Source organism: Diabrotica undecimpunctata, unplaced genomic scaffold, assembly GCF_040954645.1.
Source record: "Diabrotica undecimpunctata isolate CICGRU unplaced genomic scaffold, icDiaUnde3 ctg00000716.1, whole genome shotgun sequence".
Lineage (NCBI taxonomy): Eukaryota > Metazoa > Arthropoda > Insecta > Coleoptera > Chrysomelidae > Diabrotica > Diabrotica undecimpunctata.
In genome coordinates this window covers 67,030-84,905 of record NW_027311976.1, presented here as the reverse complement: position 1 = coordinate 84,905, position 17,876 = coordinate 67,030, and the positions used below count along the sequence as shown (strand labels likewise).

The 17,876-nt window shown below is 32.6% G+C and overlaps 1 protein-coding gene across 3 annotated transcripts in view; it reads left to right on the top strand.

Moving 5' to 3' along the window:
* LOC140431420 (ATP-binding cassette subfamily C member 4-like) overlaps positions 1-17,876 on the top strand; it is a 116,163-nt gene that overhangs the window by 35,268 nt on the left and 63,019 nt on the right. For 2 of the 3 annotated variants that reach the window (XM_072519346.1, XM_072519345.1), the window contains exons 5-8: positions 1,505-1,727; positions 7,433-7,589; positions 8,959-9,171; positions 11,026-11,188. In XM_072519346.1, the coding sequence (XP_072375447.1) occupies positions 1,505-1,727; positions 7,433-7,589; positions 8,959-9,171; positions 11,026-11,188 (756 nt within the window). Of the gene's footprint in view, positions 1-1,043; positions 1,314-1,504; positions 1,728-7,432; positions 7,590-8,958; positions 9,172-11,025; positions 11,189-17,876 lie in introns of those variants that run through there. The other variant, XM_072519347.1, reaches the window with a different exon arrangement.

Genomic DNA, 17,876 nt, shown 5'->3' with positions numbered 1-17,876 from the left:
CTGAGCGCCAACTATTTTTAGAATAAAAATAGTGCAATAAAAGATAAATATAAGAAAGGAATAAACTCGAAAAAAATTTAAATACAATTATTATTATTTGAAGAAAAATAACAAATATATGACGTTTATTACGTTACAAGGTTCAGTGGCATTTTTGTCTCTGACGACTGGAGTATAAAAAAATATTTTTTAGTTACCTATTATTTATTTTGACTAATAATGTAACAGTGGTGAATACAGTATTCACATAAGAGGCAACAACATCTTTAGCAAAATAAAAGAGAAAACTTGGATTTAAAAATCGGAAATGTACCGGAATCATTTAATTTACTTTGTACACTTCCCGTCATATAAAACTGGTACACTTTTTTTTCCCAATGTAAACCTGGCTTCAGACTGGATACAGTGTTTCGTGAATTAATTCGCGGTTGCCATCACAGATAACGGAATTGCACTAAATCTAATTAAAAAAAAATAAAGTTATTATTAGATAGGTATTATTTTTATCATTAACAACAAAAAACCGTATTTAATAAATTTAATAACCAGAGATAGGGTTCAGCTAATATCCAAAATATTTGAAGGATCTTTAAACCTAGATTATTGGCACAGGGAACATTGGAATGCATCTACTGTACCTAATTTTTTACTTCAATTACCTACCGAACACAAACTGTATTTTGTATCAATAAGTTTAGTCACAAGCCAACTACCAAGATTAATTTATTATTTATTATATGAACGATAACATTAACAAAAACTAACATTATACTATATGCTACGTAGATTATAAAGTGACAGTTACAATCCAATACCTCACTGTAATGTTTTATTATAATAATTTAAAGTTATGTCTAGATTGATTTTATCTATCACTATATTTGAATTGAAATATTTTCATAAATTATAATAAAAAACAAATCAAGGTATGAGTACTTAATTGAGATAATGAAAAATTACAAAATTAATATGAAAATTTTTTAGGATGCATGTTTAAACAAATTTAATGTGACTGACTGATCGAGAATGCTCGATGTTTTAGTTTTTAGAATACTCAAAACTGGCGGTCTGTCACAGAGCCCTGCTTTTAGCTGATTTCATATAATATTTTCGTTGAACTGGCAACAGTGCCCTAGAAATTAGAATGACACATGTGACAAGATCAACTTACACAACTTGAAAAACATGATTTTCGGTAATAAGAGTTGTACCAGTTTTTTATGACGCGAACGGTACCACTGACCTGATGATGTTTTTCAAATTTTAGAAAACGAAACCGGTCGTTTTGGGTAGTAAAATTAAACTGATTGTGAGTAAGTCTAATTTATTTCTTTTACCTCTTTTTTAAAATGGACTCACACAAGCAACACATTCATGATTTAAACTACGGTAATTTACAATTATTGCATTGCAAATTGCTTATAATTTTTATAGGAATATTAAAAGACACCATAGTTTTTTGTAAAGTAAAATCTAAAATAGTATATTTTAATTTAATTTTTAGGTATTACGACTAAGCCAGACTTCTTTAAAACGAATGTCCTTATGTAGACTAAATAAACTACTAACCGAAGATGTTAAAAGTATAGAAGCTGCTGCTCCGTATTTCCATTATCTATACATAACACCAGTTCAATTCATCAGTTCAGCCTATATTCTATATACTTTTACTGGAGTAGCATCGTGTGTGGGTTTAACTTTTATGCTATTAGTATCTATACCACAAGGTATGTATATCGACCAAAAATCTTTCGATGCACAAGATTTTCGTCTAATTTATGTTTTACTTTTAAGATTCTAGACATACTCTTAGATAGAGATAGTTCTTATTACGTGATCAATACAATATACTACAGCAATTTATCTAACATTTTAAACAATAAGAGCAAAAGAATTCTAAAAAAGTCTCGTTTATTAGATTGTATATATATTTTTTTATTTAAAGAAACAAAGTCGCATCCACCCAAAGGTTATTAGCGACATTCCTGTAACATTTGTAATAATATTAAATCTATCATTTGTAACAATCAATCATTGTAACAATTAATTACAATTTGTGAACAATTGAACATTTGTAACAATTAATTAAGTTAAATTTTGTGTAACATATACATTTTAAGTAACCTAATAAATTGTTAGGAACTAAACTTTTGTTGAGGAGTGCTTTCAGGTTATTTGGCAAATTGTAAGACTGTCTTTCATTTACATATTTAGGACAGTCTATCAAGAAGTGCTTTATACTGTCTACTGTATTGCATGTTTCGCATTTTGGAGGTTCACTATTTGAGAAGAGATAGGCATGAGTATACCTACAGTGTCCAAGTCGTAGACGTGTAATAATAGTTTGGCATCTTTTACTTCTGGCTGTGGGCTTCCATGAAAAGATATCACTTTTGATTGTTCTGAGTTTCGAACTAGAGTCATTCCACTCCCGATTTCATGCACTTAACACCTTATTTTTGAAATAAACTTTTAGATCGCCTGCGATACTCCGACACTCTGTTTCTGATGCGTCACTGGTGATAGCGTTACGCGCACTAGTATCTGCTTCTTCCTAGTCGATCTTTTTACTAATGTGGCTACACCGCCTGAAGAAAAATTATTATTTATTATCCTGTCTTTGCGAAAAGGAGTTTATTGGTTGGAGTTATATTTTTTTGGGATATTCAGATTAGTTTCCTGTAGGCATATGACATTGTATGAGATTGTTCACCAATTAGATGATGGAGCATAGCCAGGTGATGGAAAAAACCATCAATATTTCACTGAAGTAGAGACTTGAATTTAATGTTGGCTTAACTGAGATGTGTCACTCTCCGCTTCCGATGCCTCACTGTTAAGATAATTTTGGATTTTTTCCTTATGGACGTGAATTTACATTTTATGGATCTTTCCTTTAAATGGGGATAAACTTGACGGAGCATATAAGACAAAGCTGGTAGGTCTGTGGTATATTCTTAAATTGTGGTTATAGGATCTGTTAATCCCGTGATATTTATTGAGAGCATGTTAAGTTGATCAACGTTTAGAGGGAAAGGCAGAGGGTGAGTTTCTATGAAGTTTTTAGCAGAGTCAAGTAAGAGAGAAAATGAGCATTCAGAAGTGCTTGCTGAACCAATTTTTGCTTTTTTAGATTTTGCTTGGACTTTAGGTGGTGGAAAAATGTTCTTTTGAAGATGGATCTACTTCAGGTGAAATAATTTCATCGAAGTTTCTTTTTGGTTGATTAATTATGTGACTGTCCTTATTTGATGCATCTACTTTGTTTGGTATCTCCGGGATATTAGAAATAGACATTTGTCCACACTGGGAAGGGTTTGTGTCATTGGAAGCTTGTAAGGATATATTTGTTGCGCTGGATACCGATGCTTCATTGTTTTGGTTGGGGTTTAGTTGAGCTATTCATGATAATGAATATTCTATATGTCGTGTTGTCAAAAACAAGAGTAAATGACTCTGGTAGTGTTAGGTTGTGAGGACTGATATAGATTTGTCTTCGAAAACTAAGGATGTGATTGTACTCAGGCATAGAAGCATTTATTTTGAGGAAGGTCATGGGGTAGACAGGAACTATGCCGATTTTTTGTAACTCATTGATTAGCACGTCGTGCGGTATTGAAGGACATTATATCTAGGACGTATATATCTAGCAAATATAACATACTATGGATTAAAGAAACTTTTAATTGTAATGGTTTATTATATATCAAAAATCGTTGAGAATATTTTCATATTTCTTGAAAATGGAAAGTGTGCAACTAGAACAGCAAATTTATTTAACCGAATTCATCAAGATAAGCAACTTTATCACTCATATGTATTAAAAATTTTTATGAAACGGAATCAGTAGCTATTAAAAAAAGGGATTGTAAAAAACTTTTTAGGACTGAAGCGACAGAAATATCAATTTTAGGTCAGGTTAATTTGAAATCTACTTTAAGTACTAAAAAGTAGTTCAAGAATATGATTTCTCCCGCACTCTGAGATTATGACTCAGAAAATAAAAAACAGTCATCCAAACTTTCTATACAATATTTGTTTTTTAAATAAAAGTTCCTTTTTTCCAAATAGTACTGTAAATCGACACAATTGCCATAATTGGGCTGATGAAAATCCTAGAGTTTTCCACGAAACAAACCCAACAGCCATTGAAATTAAAGGTATGGGCAGTGATTTTTGGGAAACATATTGTTGGGCAATTCTTTTTGCAATAAAATTTGAATCAAGATACAGTTCATCCCTTTTTAACACATATAATAGAAAATCATACCAGGTACTCATAAGATGATTGGGTTTTTCAACAAAATGGCGCATCTATGCATTATATCAATATAGGGCGATACACTAATAAACAGTTTGCTAGACAGTGAATTGGCCAAAGCAATTTTATTAAATGTCCAGCAAGATCTCCCAATTTAACTCCCTAGATCTCTTCTTTTGGGATTGTTTAAATAGCAATATTTATAATACCATTCCAATTATCGGAAAAACTAGAACGACGATTTAGTTATGTAACCCCTGAAATGCTTTAAAATGTTCGTCATAATTTCCAATAGCAATTTTATAATTGTATGGACGTTGGTGGATCTTATTTTGAACATTGTTTGGAATTATGAATTTAGTTATTTGTGATGGTAAAAATTTAAAATTGATACTAGCAAAACATAGGCGTTTTATTTTTAGATATTAAAAGGTGTAACACTGTCAATAAACTGATACTTTTTCACAAGAATAGCGTAAATATGAAAAAATAATCATAGATGCCTGAACTCTCTAGCGAAATATCTATCTAATGATGTGACACCAAAATTATGTATTCCCCATTAAAAAGTAAAGTTTTGTCTGGAAGGTGATAATGACAGATATCGTTATCATGACAATATGTCCCCTTTATAAACGTGTAAATAAAACGTGTTTTATTTCAAAGGGGACATATTGTCACAATATCTCAATTTCATTTGACGTGTTTTAGAATTTTCACAAAATCCAGTGAATATTTCCAAATATCAGAATGGATTATTGTGAGTGCAAAACCCTGAATATTAATAGTTATTTATTGTACAAGACGATAAAATTGTACAATACTTTATATTCCAGAGCGTTATTTAGCGTCGAGACGTCAGTCGAGACGCTAATTATGCTCGAGAAGATAATGCGATTTTATCGTCATGTGCAATACAACATTTTTTTCTATAGCAAGACTTCAAGTTCAGGTGAAAAATAGAATTTCAAAGAGACTTGTAATTTTTAGCACAAAAATCGCAATTGTGTTGCTCCGTTGCTAGGGATATGAATTACTCTGTCAACAAATGTCAAACAAATGTTACGTTTTGGTTTTTGCGGAGAATATTGTTGCGTTTTGTGTACAAAGTGAATAAATACGAAATGGACGGAAAAGAATTGACACAAGAAAAGGAAAACAAACTTGCCATCAGATGTACAAAATGCAGCGTTGGAAGCAGAAAGTTTATTGTTGGCACAAAAATCTATGATGATGTATGAGAAAGAATACCAGTCTTTTAAAAAGTGGAAAAGCATTAAGAACATCAATGGCGTGAGTGAAAAAATACTTCTGGCGTATTTTTCTGAAAAGTCGAAGAAAGCGATGCCATCGTCATTCTTCTTCTTCCTTTGCCCTATCCGTTTCGGACGTTGGCTATTAACAAGGCTATTTTGACTTTGTTTACGGCACCTCTGAACAGTTCGGTCGATGTTAGTCCGAACCATTGTCGCAGGTTATGCATCCATGAGTGTCGTCTTCTTCCCGGTCCCCTCCTACTGTCGATTTTTCCTTGGACTATTAACTGTAGCAGCCGGTACTTAGTATGCCTCATGACATGTCCGAAGTACTCAAGCTTCCGTTTCTTTACGGTGAAGATTATTTCTTTGCTTTTGCCTATTCTCTGCATTACTTCCACGTTAGTGATGTGGTCTGTCCAGGATATCCGAAGAATACGGCGATATATCCACAGCTCAAAGGATTCTAGTTTCTTCAGGGTGGCTTCCGTTGTGGTCCATGCCTCGGCTCCATAGAACAAGACCGGGAAGACATAACACTTGACTAGTCTTAATTTTAGTTCCATTGAGATTTTGCTTGTGAACCACTTTTTCATATTGTTGAACGCGTTTCGCGCTTTTTCAATTCGTGATCTTATTTCTGTTGACTGGTCCCATTTTGTGACTGTGGTAATGAATCATTATGGTCGTATTATTCGATGCTGAAGCGTACGTTGTTGGTGAATGAAAATTGTGACATTTCTAAATTCAGCAAGTTAACCACCTTACTAAAAAACCTGGGTGAAGGATACAAAGCTAAAAAGTCCAACATCCTGGAGTCAGATGACATTATTAAACTTCTGACAAAAGCTTCTGATGACGTCTATTTGTTGATAAAGGTTATTGCTATTTTTGGTGTGCATGGAGCGACTAGATCCTATGAATTGTACAAGTTAGAAGTGTTTAACGTGGACGACAGAAAATCGGTGATAATCGTTTTATTATCTGATACTAAAACCAAGCAGGAAAGGTCGTTTTGTATTACTGACAAGAAAAGTGGACTCAGTTTCTTGGAAATTGTGAGAAAGCGTAACAAAAACGTACCTCACAGTAAGTTTTTTGTAAATTACCGACAGCAAAAGTGCACTACTCAACCGGTGGGGATTAACAATATATATATATATTATCCCCAAGAAGATTGCAGATTTTTTGAAAATTCAGAAATATACACGGGGCATTGTTTCTGTCGTTCTTCAGCTACTATGTTCGCAAATTCTGGAGCTGACCTAGTAAAAGTTAAACGTTTAGGTGGATGGAAATCGTCATCTGTTGCAGAATCTTACATTGAAGAGTCAATTAGCAATAAGATTGCTGTATCCAAGTGTATACTTGGCGGACCAGAAAATCAATCCAGTACCTCGAATCAAGTGTTTAAGCAAACGAGTACAAGTTGTGATGCTCCAAAAATAGATATTTCTAATAATGTTAATTGTAAAATTTTAGTTGTTTTTAATCCTTAATGTGTTTGAATTTGTAAATTTTATTAATAATAAAAAAAAGTTAAAACATTTTATCTACTCTTGCTGTTAAAGTGTCACTTTATCTACCCTTGCGGTTAAAGTGATACTTTATCTACTCAAAACACTTTAACATTAGCTATGGAAAAAAATATTAATATAATGAAAGCTGGAAAACTGAATTGCATGACTGTAAAACATTGTTTGTCATAAACAGAATTCTACGTCATTTAGCTACGATAATACGCGATTACAAAAGTTTTTGCCAAACATACAATTCAATGTGGAGATACCGCGTTGCTCAGATTATACTGTAATTATTGTAATTCTTATTATCAAAATATATATTTAACATATTTTTATTGTTATATCATTATTATCAAAATAATGTAGTTAACGATATATTATTTGTATTTTAGGATACATATCGACATTACTAAAAGGAATAAAACTTCAGTTATCCATTTATACTAATGGCAGGGTTGACAATATGAAAGAAATATTACGTGGTGTTCGGGTAATTAAAATGTACGGCTGGGAAATACCATTCGCCAAAATTATAGAGAAATCCAGAATGTAAGTTCAGAAGAGGTTTTAATTATGTTTTTATCGGTTTTTGGCCTTATAGTGTACCTAAATGGTCATAGTTTTGTTTCTTTACTGCGTTTCTTAAAGAACGATTTTCAATTTCTAGAAACTGCCTCCAGGAAAGTCGATTGGTGGATCAATGAGGTCGCTATTTAACATACCAAACTTTATTAATTTTTTCCATATACATAAATTATCCTACTTTTTATAACTTGTAGTTGTAAATTAAGTACTTGTTAAAGCTCTGGTTTCCAAAACCACAAAATATCAGGAAACCTAACCATACATACTTTTTTGTAATTTACAGAAAAAACTTTATATATTTTATATTTAAGTTTTTTTTCTCGATATGTTATGCTTATTATTTGGTGCTTGTTATATTTGAGTTTTAGCTGACAGTTATTTGTCACATGTTATAGCTATCCGCTGACGTAGAAACTCATGTGCAAAAGCAGGAATTTGCTAAGAAATAGGCAGTAAAAACCTTGAGTTAGATGCAAAACTCTGTTTTTGTGAGCCTATGACAGTTGCATAACTGTGTAATGACAATTTGCCAATCGCTTACATTGTTTGAGTTACATGATACGTCACATGTGCACATGTCAATTATGCCATCATACGCCATTATGATGGCGCACATGCAACCGGGTGCATTGTTTGTTGGTTAAGTGCTAAAAAATTTTATTGCAATAATTGATATTATGGATCTTTATGTGCATATTAGACCTTGTAAAAAAGAAAAATGGAGAAAACGATTGGTACAAACAGCAAAATGGAAATGAAATATAATGAAACTTAAGAGGTAAGTATATTTTTGTAAAGATTTAAAGATGCGAGATGCATAAACCACTGTGTAAGCGCTTTTTCTTTTGGCTCTAGTTCTTTTTAATATACTTGCCTAAGTTGTTGTTTATTATAAAACTAAATAAAAACTAGCCGATTAAATCGATATTTGATTGCTGCCTATAAATGTGTGCTATTAAATCTATAGGGAATTATTTTACTCCAACTTTAAGTCACTAATGACATAGCGACTGCCCTATGCCATATGCTCAGTTGATCCGCAGGTGAATTTGGTACGACCTCGCGCCGTATCCGGGTTGAGGACTCTCCCGTCTGTCCGTCTCCGCGGAGTACATAAGAGCCCCTACTTAATTCAGAACTCCTCCATGCAAGCTGGACAGACACGGTTTGTTTTTCATACTCTTTGTTTATTGTCCTCTTTTATTGCTTTTTTGGGTTATTGTAAACTCCAGGTGATTCTATATACAATGGACGATAAAAATAATTATAAAAATAACAAACTCGTTTGCTTAAATTATCATTTTTAATCAGTTGATTTATTTCTACCTTTTAGATATGAACTTGATGCAATTTCCAAGCAAATATTCGTAAGATGTATCTCCATTTCAAGTTTAATGTTTATTCAGTCAACAGCAGTTTTTCTGACCATAACCACTCAAGTATTATTGGGAAACATAATTACAATAGATGCTATATTTGCGCAAATTTTAATTTTTTTTAATCTTCAGCAATACGTTTGTTACTTTTTTCCAGAATCCGTCGAAAGGTAGGTATTTTTTATTTAAATATGTTTAAATAAAGCGAGATACTGTTCTTAACTTCTGAGTGTATTAAGAATATACGAAAAAAATGTTTTCTTTTTATTTTTGAAAACACATAAAACTATGAAAAGAAAATAAAAAGACTCAATGATTTCAAATATAGTATGGTTCTTTTTTATACCATAATGTATCAAGATACAATTATGTATCAAGTTTCACGATTTAATGACTAGTTTATGAGAATATGATATAAAATATCAATAAGGTTCTTTCGTATAAAAATTGGAAAATCTATAACCGAGAATAATCTTCACATATAGGCACATCAAGGAGAAGAATCTCTTTCATTGCTTTGAACATTTCTGTTATATTTACAGAGTTGTAGTCCGCGTTGTAATTTTGTTATTTTTTCTGTTGTTTTTTCTGAAATTTGTCTCAGAGTTACAGTTTGATGAACTGCCGATTTACCACCTCTGAAATCAGCCTGGTATTTTCCTGCTATTTCTTCTGCATATGGTGTCATACGGTGGCAGAGTACTGGGGAAAATATTTTATACATTTTATTTAGAAGCTTCATTTTTCTGTGGTTAGAGCAATCAAAGATATCTCCTTTTTGTATATGATGCAAAGTATTCCAATATTCAAATCACTGGGTAGGGATTTCTGTGTCCATATTTCTTTTATGAGCTGCTATAGTGTCATAATAGTATCGCAGCCACCCCCTTATTATTATCTATTTAGGATGACTTATTTCTGGTTAGTTTTTTAACTGCGTCTTTAACTTCAAGAACCGTTGCTGGTTCTCCTTTCCTCTCATCGGTTCCACTTACCTCATTTCCTCCTTATACCAAGAGAAAAAATGTACTAAGTTTCAAGACTAGATTTTTTCTTTCAAGACTGTCCACTTGGAAAAGTACTGTAGGCCTGTATCTAAGTACCATATCGCCAGAAATCATCATATATTCGGTATACCAAATTTCACTTCGAATATTTTACTATGTTCCGATTTAACTGTTACATTGCTCAGGTTTTTTCAAAGTCTAAAATTCTTGTCTACCCCTTTATAACTATTTGTAAAGGAGGAAGGTGCAATAGGGCCCCATCACTACCATTGGTGTGCTGCATAAGAATATTTAAAGTAGAAGACGTATTGACCCAAATTAAATAAATTTCTTCGTTACAGCAAGATAAACCTATGTATTGAGTTGCGATAAGACATAACTTTTCACTTAAATAAATATCACTTTTCGAGATACACCTTATAGTTAGAGTACCCGTCGACAAAAAAGTTTATGATATATACTCTCTCCAAACTTTGGGTATCGCTTCATTAGGCCGAGTCTCACAGGTTTCCTAAATATTTTTTATTTTTCTCTAAAATTGTTTAAAAATGTAAGAAATACATGAAAATAAAATTGTCTGATGATAAATGTATGTCGTTTAACGCATCTGATGATTCGAACTACTGCAATGAAATTAATAGATAACCAGCTAATTTTTTTAGGATATTTTTGTTAACAGCAGCAAAAACAATTTTTCTTGTTAAGTATCTGACGAAACTGGTTTTACGGAAATGTTTCGGAGAAAATCAGTAGAAAAACGCGCCATAACCAAAAAAAGTCTCAGAAGGAAACCTTATCAGACTCGGCCTAATGAAGCGATACTCAAAGTTTGAAGAGAGTATTTATCATAAACTTTTTATGATAAATAATTCCAACTATTACAGTAGATCTAAAAAAAAGTGAAAATGATATATAAATTGAGCTATATTTGGTTTTTGTATATAAAATTTATTCTTCTAATTTGTAAGTCCCTCCTCATTCAATCTCTCGTAGATCATAAATAAAAACTTTTTATAGATTTTTGGAAGCCAAGGCATCAATTAGAAGAATAGAAGATTTTTTTACAATGGAAGAACAGGAACAACTAAAAATAATAAACTGTACGAAAGGAATTAGAAAACCAGGATCAATTATTGTTACAGATGCTAGTGCAAAATGGGGAACTCAACTTGTATTACAAGTAACTATGAATTATTACAAGTAAAGTCTTTTTTAATCCATAATTTACTGCTATTTGAGAGACTGTGTATCTTTTGTATATATGAATGTGTACTGATTGTGAAATAGACGTAAAAACATATTTTTTTACGCCCTATTTTTAAAGTTCCTAATATATCTATCAAATTGCTATAATTAAAATAGCTGCTTACAGTTAGTGTGAAAAAAAGTACAAAAAAGTTAAAAAATTCCCGTAACGTTAATAAAAGAGTTAATTATTGCAGTCCATTCATTTACCCACACAATTACACATCAATTATTGATGTTACGTTCACATATTTCTTAGTGCAAATAATTCAATTTGATTTAGTTTATTAGTTCCCTCCCTCGGGGGAACATGCTCCCTCTCACTCATAAGGAGAAAACTCACTCATCCCAGATACCTACGGTATAAAAAGAATTTAGCTCTGATGGGACTCTTTTCATGTTATCGAGACCTAGGTGACTTGGTATGCTGGAGTATCTGCCAAAAAGGAATAGAACTAGTCCGGATAGTAGGCACTCCAAACAAAATAAAATTCCAGACTAGTGGCTAAACTTATCTACCACCACTATCTACAATAGGTACGATGTATTAGAGAACGAAGAGTTAGAGATAAATGGAAAAAAAAGCAGTTAGATATCCAAAGATGAGACAGCAGCCAGAAACCAGCCAAACCACCATCATTAAATGAGTCAAAACTTTTTTTCCGCTAACCAAGCTATCAGAAAAAGTAGCAAAAGACAGTTATAAAATAAAAGTATTAAACTTCGATCAGGTCAGAGTTCAACCAAAAAACTCAGGAAGTTACACGGTTATTAGAAAGGCAATAAATAAAAATAGCACAGAATTTCATACATTTAAGCTAAAAGAAGAACAAAGCTTCCGGGCTGTCATAAAAATATGCACTACTCAGTCGACGTCGAACGAAATAAAAACTGAATTAAAAACGAGGACATGATGTGGAAAATGTATGGAAAGATGAAAACTATAAAAACAGAACTCCACTTTCTATGTTTTTCATTAATTTATAGCCCACCGAAAATAGCAAAAACATATACGATATCGAATTTCTTTTAAATTAGAAAATTAACATCGAAGCGCCAACACTTCGAAGAAGGGAAATACCCCAGTGCGCTAGATGTCGAAGATGTGACACACCAAAAACCATTGCCATCTAAGATTACGATGTTTCAAATTTACTGGTGACTATTAAACTAACCAGTGCCCCAGGAAGGAAATATCAAACAATGTGAAATGCATCTTGTGCGATTCAACTACACTGCTAATTACAAAGGTTGTCCTAGGATCTACTGAAGAACAAATACCCCCGTCAGAAGAAGACCCACAGACCTTAAACATAACAAAACACAAAACAAAAGATTTTTCAGAACTAAAAAACGTGTTAAAAACTTTATCAGGGCAGATGTCCATAATGCTTCCAGATAACTACCGTCATAAATAAGCTGGTTAAATAATTAAGTTTTTGAAGATGGCAATCTGAAACGCTAACGGCATATGACAACACAAAGAGGAGAAGGCTTTTATTATTAACCACAGTATAGATATAATGCTTATAACGGAGACGCATTTCACTAGTAGAACCCAAATAAAAATTCCGAATTATATAAAATATGACTTTCAGCACCTGGACGGTACGGCCCATGGGGAAATAGCTATTATACTAAAAAAAAATAATTTAAAATTATGAACTCAATAAATACCAAAAAAACTAGTTACAGGCCACCAGCATAACCATTTCCTGATTCTTCAATCCTACATACAAAATCGACAATTCGTGACTCAGTATAAAGAATATTCTACCGTTCGTCCAGTCTAGGCTGGAGTTGCCCAGGACAGTGTGCTTAGACCTGTCCTGTACCTTTTATACATTGTAGACTTGCCAACGACAGTTACCTCTACCATAGCTACATATGTTGATGATATAGCCATTTTGACATTATATTCCAATCCAATTATCGCTTCACATCGACTTAAAAGTATGCTAAATAATATCTAGCAAACTGCAAAAACAACTGTCCAGTATTCATAGTAATCTTTAATAATTAGCAAATTTCTCAAAAAGAAGATGCCAAATACCTAAGTATGCACCTGAACATAATACTTATTTGGAAAAAACATCATCATCATGGCTTATACACTCCTGGCGGAGTGTTTGCCGCCCTTTTGGGCTCTCTGATTTATTTATTGCGGAGAATCAGTCCGCTGTTGTTTTTTTTTTTATTATTATAGCAGCGTGTGTGACTTGGCCCTGTCTACAATTTTCCTCCATTCTTTCCGGTCCTTACAGCGCTCCTTCCAATTGTAGATTCTCAGCTTCTTTATGTCTCCTAAGACTTGATCTCTCCATCTTGTTTTGGGTCTCCCCTTTGGTCTCTTTGTTGTTGGTCTCCATCCAGTTATTCGCTTTAGGGTAGAGTCTGGGTTAGCTCTTTCTGTTTGTCCCAGCCACTTGAGCCTTTGCGTCTTCACGAACTTGATTATGTCTTCACCCTCGATGACTTCTTTAATTTCTTCATTGGTTAATCTTCTAAATTCGTCTACACTTATTCCCACCGGATACTTGCATTTTATCTATTTTGCTTTCGATTCTTACATTTCTTTCGTCGATTTTCTCTAATTTTTCTAGTATCTGCTTCATTGTACCGCAGTAAGGGTGTCTGCCCAATCGACTTGCCGGAGCTTCAACCCTTCTCAGCACTTTAGAGTTATACTCAGATTTGGATTTTCGTAATAATGATTCGGCTTTAATGCAGAAATTTTTCAATAGCCGGCAACGTCGCTTTTATTTCAGACAGCACTTCAGCATGGTACAATGAATACACAAGGTATGATACATAATGTTCCAAAATCGGTTCGCTTTCGCGCATGACGTAGTCAAGATCGCTTATTCCCGCAACATTTGAATGTAGTTGTATAGGAAAGACTTTTAATTTTAAGTTTTTTTATATAATTTGGCTAATTTAATTATAGTAATTATAAAAAGATGATAAAATTATGTTATTATAATATGTTTTATCCTTTATAAAACATAGATATCCTTTATAAGACAAGTTTTAATTATCTTTTATTACACGTAGGTACAGGTTAATTAACTTATACTCCAGAGTTCGATATTTCAGATGTTTAAAAAGATACAGAAAAGTGGTAATGGAGGTACACAAAAGTTGTACGTATATATACCTACTGAACTTAACACAAAATCAAAATAAATAATGACAAAGTCAACTTTATTTATATCGAATGAGCTAGCTGGCCATCGAATATGTGTATAGTGAAGGCACACAATATTGCACAACATTTAAAATGACATTTTTGTAATATTAACACATAAAATTATCTTGGTATTGTTTATAATAATGATAACATTGTATATTTTAATAATGATAACATGATTTAACAAAGAAAAATATTTTATTTTGGAAGATGCTAAATTGATTTCCTCCGAAACAGTTCTTATTGCAAATTGCATAGCAGGCTGAGGCTAATTTCTTACTTAACAAATCGATATGAAAAAACCATTAAGGTTTCATGACTAATAATTAATAAAAATAAAGATTTAGACTTACGTCGTTGACCTAGAAGTAGTAAGAAGCTGCTCAACATACTTTTTGGACTCTCTGTGTTCGCCTCCTTGTCCTTGTACGCGTTTCTTTTGGTTGGTTAAAAGGGTAGCCGATGTTGATTTAGGCAAATAAAGACTAGGTACTGCCTCAGGTTTGAGTTTTAGACCCTTTTTAGAAACGTAATTTAAAAGTTCCTGTTGTAGATTTCTTTGGTAATCTTCAGTTTTAAAATGTGTATAACAAATTCTTGCAGTATTACAATTAAAATTATCCTATCTACAACAAGATATAATCCACAGTTTTCTGGTCACGCTATCTTTAGGAAATGTATGAAACCTAAAGATTTTATCTTTATTGTCACTATTGCAACAAGCAATTGCACAGCGTACTTTGAAAAATGTACAAAACCAGATATACAATGGCAAATAACTACTATATACTATACAGTATAAATAAATAGTAACTAAACACCATTTGTATAAAGACACATATATAAGCATAAATCTAAATTATTTTTCTATTATAAAATAGATGACTCAGTCAGTATTAAGATACTTTAAAATATATTTATTATCTCATAACTTGCAATTTGCAATAGTCACCATTGATAACCGATATTATTGTTGAATTGTGTTTTGCGTTTGAACTAATTTGTGTCTTATTTTCATATTATTATATTGTTTGATAAGTAAATTTTGCATATAATAATCGGTAGGTTATAGTAATGTGTATATTTTTTATTTTACTAAATTTCATTATAACTCATCTAAAATACCATATTGAATTGTAAAACAGATTTTTCTCTATTGTACTCTATTTTGTTTTTATTTCAGTAAAATTGCTTGGAAGTGAGTGACAGTGAATCAGAATAAGCAAATCTACTACTATTTACCTATTCACAGTATTTCCTCTTCAGAAAATTTTTAAATTTCAAGGGATTTGCATACAAAAAGAGTACTTATAATATTAGTATATGTATGAAAACAAAAATAAATATTTTGCCTAAATCTCTAAGAGAAGTAAAGGATTTACGCTACTGAAAATATATTTTTTATTCAATTATAACCAAAACAAAACATTTAAAAAAAAATTAGATCACTTTTTAACCATAATTTCAAAATTAATGTGTACGTTAAGCTGTAATAATGGGTTCGAGGTGGTTCAGGCGATCTTAACTACGTCACACTCCTGGGCCAGCTGTCAAATGTCATGCGCAATATCATACCTTGTGTATTCATTGTACCATGGCACTTCAGCTCTTATCGGGATGTTTTTGTCTATTGTTTATTAATTGTATAAAGAGGTTATTCGGTTATTGTGCTTTTTGCAATGCTTACTCACTGATATCTGCTGAACTTTGACGAAATATTTTTATCGGAAGAACAGCCGTCGGTCTGAATTCACTGTAGTCGATTTGTATTAGTTTATTTTTCACTTTGTTACACTAAATTTATATTTTAATACGGAGCGTATTTTGACAGTATCGTTCGGATTCAAGCCTCGATGCCAGTCGAGGAAAAAACATATCTTCTGAAAAAGAAAGCAACTGGAGCTCACACCCAGCAAAATGTACTGAATCGTGGGCCGTAAATGAATATTGTTACTGGAAAATAAGCTTCTTAATCAATTAATCAATCAGTTTATAACGTTCTACGTCGTCTTCTGATTTCCAGTCTCCATTTATCTCGGTCGTTCCAAAGGTTTTCTTCAACTTCCCTCTTCCTTAAGTCTTTATTGATTCCTTCTCTCCAACTTAATCTCGGTCGACCTTGCTTTCTTCTTCTATGCGGTGTCCAGTTTAATACTCTTTCTTTGGTATTCTGTGTTCATCCATTATTTGGACGTGTCCATACCATCTTAGTTGATATATTCTGATGTCCTCTATTATATTGTGCTTAGTACCCATAATTTCTCGTATTTTTTCGTTTCTAATTCTGTCTAATCTTGATTTTTCAGCCGTTCTTCTACAGAAGTCAATTTCTGTTGCTTCTAATTCTTTTAAGTTTCTTCCTTTCAGTGGCCATACCTCACTTCCATATGTAAAAATGCTTCTTATAATGCTGTTATAGATTTTGTGTTTGTTTTCTTTGGAGATTATTTTGCCCCACAGTACACTGTTTAATTGCCTAATGGCTTGTCTTCCCTGGTTATTTCTATGTTTAATTTCTTTATCTAATTTGCCATCGTCATTTATTTGCATGCCTAAATATTTGTATTTTTGACAGTGATTTATTTCTCGCAGTATTTCTTCCAATATTAGATGTTTTTGAATTACCCCAATACACATGTATTCTTAATATTTTCTTAATATGTACTTCTAGCCCCCATAGTTCGTATTTTTCGATAAGTTTACGGGTCATATATTTGAGGTCTTCATAGTCTTGGGCCATCACTATCTGGTCGTATACAAAACTCAATGTGTACAACGTTGCGTCGTTTAGAGGAATTCCCATGTTTTTGCATTTTCCATTCCACGTCTTTATTGCTTGCTCCGAGTAGATCTTAAACAAAGTAGGAGACATGCAGCATCCTTGAGTCCTTTGCTGATAGTGAAACCCTTGGATATCCCCATCATCATCATCATCACTGACTTGACAACCCTTTTTGGGTCTTGGCCTGTTCCAGGATTCTTCTCCATTCTGATCTGTTTCGTGCTTTTTTTTCTATTTTTCTTTTTCCTACTGGCATCTGTTTAAATTTTCTGTTTTTGGATATCCCCATATCTCTCTTTATTTTTTTGCGTTGTTCTTGTAGAGGTTTTAAACAGCCTTGATTAAGGTGACACCAATATTTGATTTCTCAAGAGCTTCCCAGAGTTGTTGTTGTGGTACACTATCATAAGATTTTTCAAGGTCCAAGTAGAGGAGATGTATTGATTGATTTCGTGCTACTTTTTTTTCGATTAGCTGGGTAACAGTAAACAGATGATCAATAGTTGATCTATCTGCTCCAAAGCTAGCCTGTTCTTTGGCCTCCATATCATAGAATTTATCTTCCATTCTCTTTTTGATGAGTTTCACGTAAACTTCCGAGATGGTGCTAAGAACTGCGATTAATCGATAATTGTCACATACATTTTTACT